Below are 922 nucleotides of genomic sequence, written 5' to 3'. Positions count from 1 at the left end.
TCAATGGTATTATTGGGACAAGATGACTGAAGACATCAAGTTGTACGTTTTAACTTGTGAAACCTGCAGTCGTTTCAAAACAAGCAGTTTGCGTGCGAATGGCAAGATGATGCCGATAGAAGTACCAGAGGAATGTTGGCATACAATATCGATGGATTGGATTACTGGATTGCCAGTGTCAAGAAACTTTGATGTCATTTTGACAGTAGTCGACAAACTATCCAAACGTGCCAAATACATTCGAACGCAGTCAACTGCTGATGTGCCAACTACAGCCAGATTATTTTTCGATGAAGTCGTTCGCCATCATGGATTGCCCGCAGTTATCATCAGCGATCGGGATTCAAAGTTTACAAGCAGTTTTTGGAAGTCATTGATGAAAGTAATGGGAATCAAGCAATCAATGACGACTGCTGGAAGAGCTCAAGCTGATGGAGCCACAGAACGACAGAATAGAACCTTGGAAGATTCGTTACGCTGTCAAGTATCGTACCTTGGAGAAGATTGGGCAGATCATCTTGCGACGATAGAATACGCCCATCAAGGACTTGTACAAGCGTCAACGGGGATAACCCCATTTGAAATCGATACAGGACGTCGACTTTGAAATCCTGTCATAGACTTTGTTCTGGAGAAGAATGAAATGGCCAACAACTTTGCAGAAAATCGGAAGAAGATTTTGCAAAGTGCGATCGAAAACTTGAAGAAGGCGCAAGCTCGTCAAAAGGAGTATTATGACAAGAAGCGCTCAAACGTCGAGTTTCATCAAGGAGATCTCGTATTTCTTGCAACACGGACTTTACCACTAAAGCATGCTCAACAACAAGGATCGCAAGAAAAGCCAAAACTAGTGCCAAGATTTATTGGACCATTTGAGATCATCGAGGAAATCAATCCAAACGCCATGAAGCTCAAGTTACCA

At 42.6% G+C, this 922-nt stretch overlaps 1 protein-coding gene across 1 annotated transcript; it reads left to right on the top strand.

Moving 5' to 3' along the window:
• Positions 1-643: 643 nt before the first annotated feature.
• On the top strand, positions 644-915 carry PHALS_02472 (retrotransposon protein; the record flags this gene model as incomplete). Its single annotated transcript, XM_024716907.1, has 1 exon — positions 644-915. A coding segment is annotated over one exon (272 nt), but the record flags the coding sequence as incomplete, so codon positions are not given.
• Positions 916-922: the final 7 nt, after the last annotated feature.

Source organism: Plasmopara halstedii (genome assembly GCF_900000015.1).
Source record: "Plasmopara halstedii genome assembly, contig: Scaffold_1953, whole genome shotgun sequence".
Classification (NCBI taxonomy): Eukaryota; Oomycota; class Peronosporomycetes; order Peronosporales; family Peronosporaceae; genus Plasmopara; species Plasmopara halstedii.
This window is presented reverse-complemented; position numbering and strand designations above follow the sequence as displayed.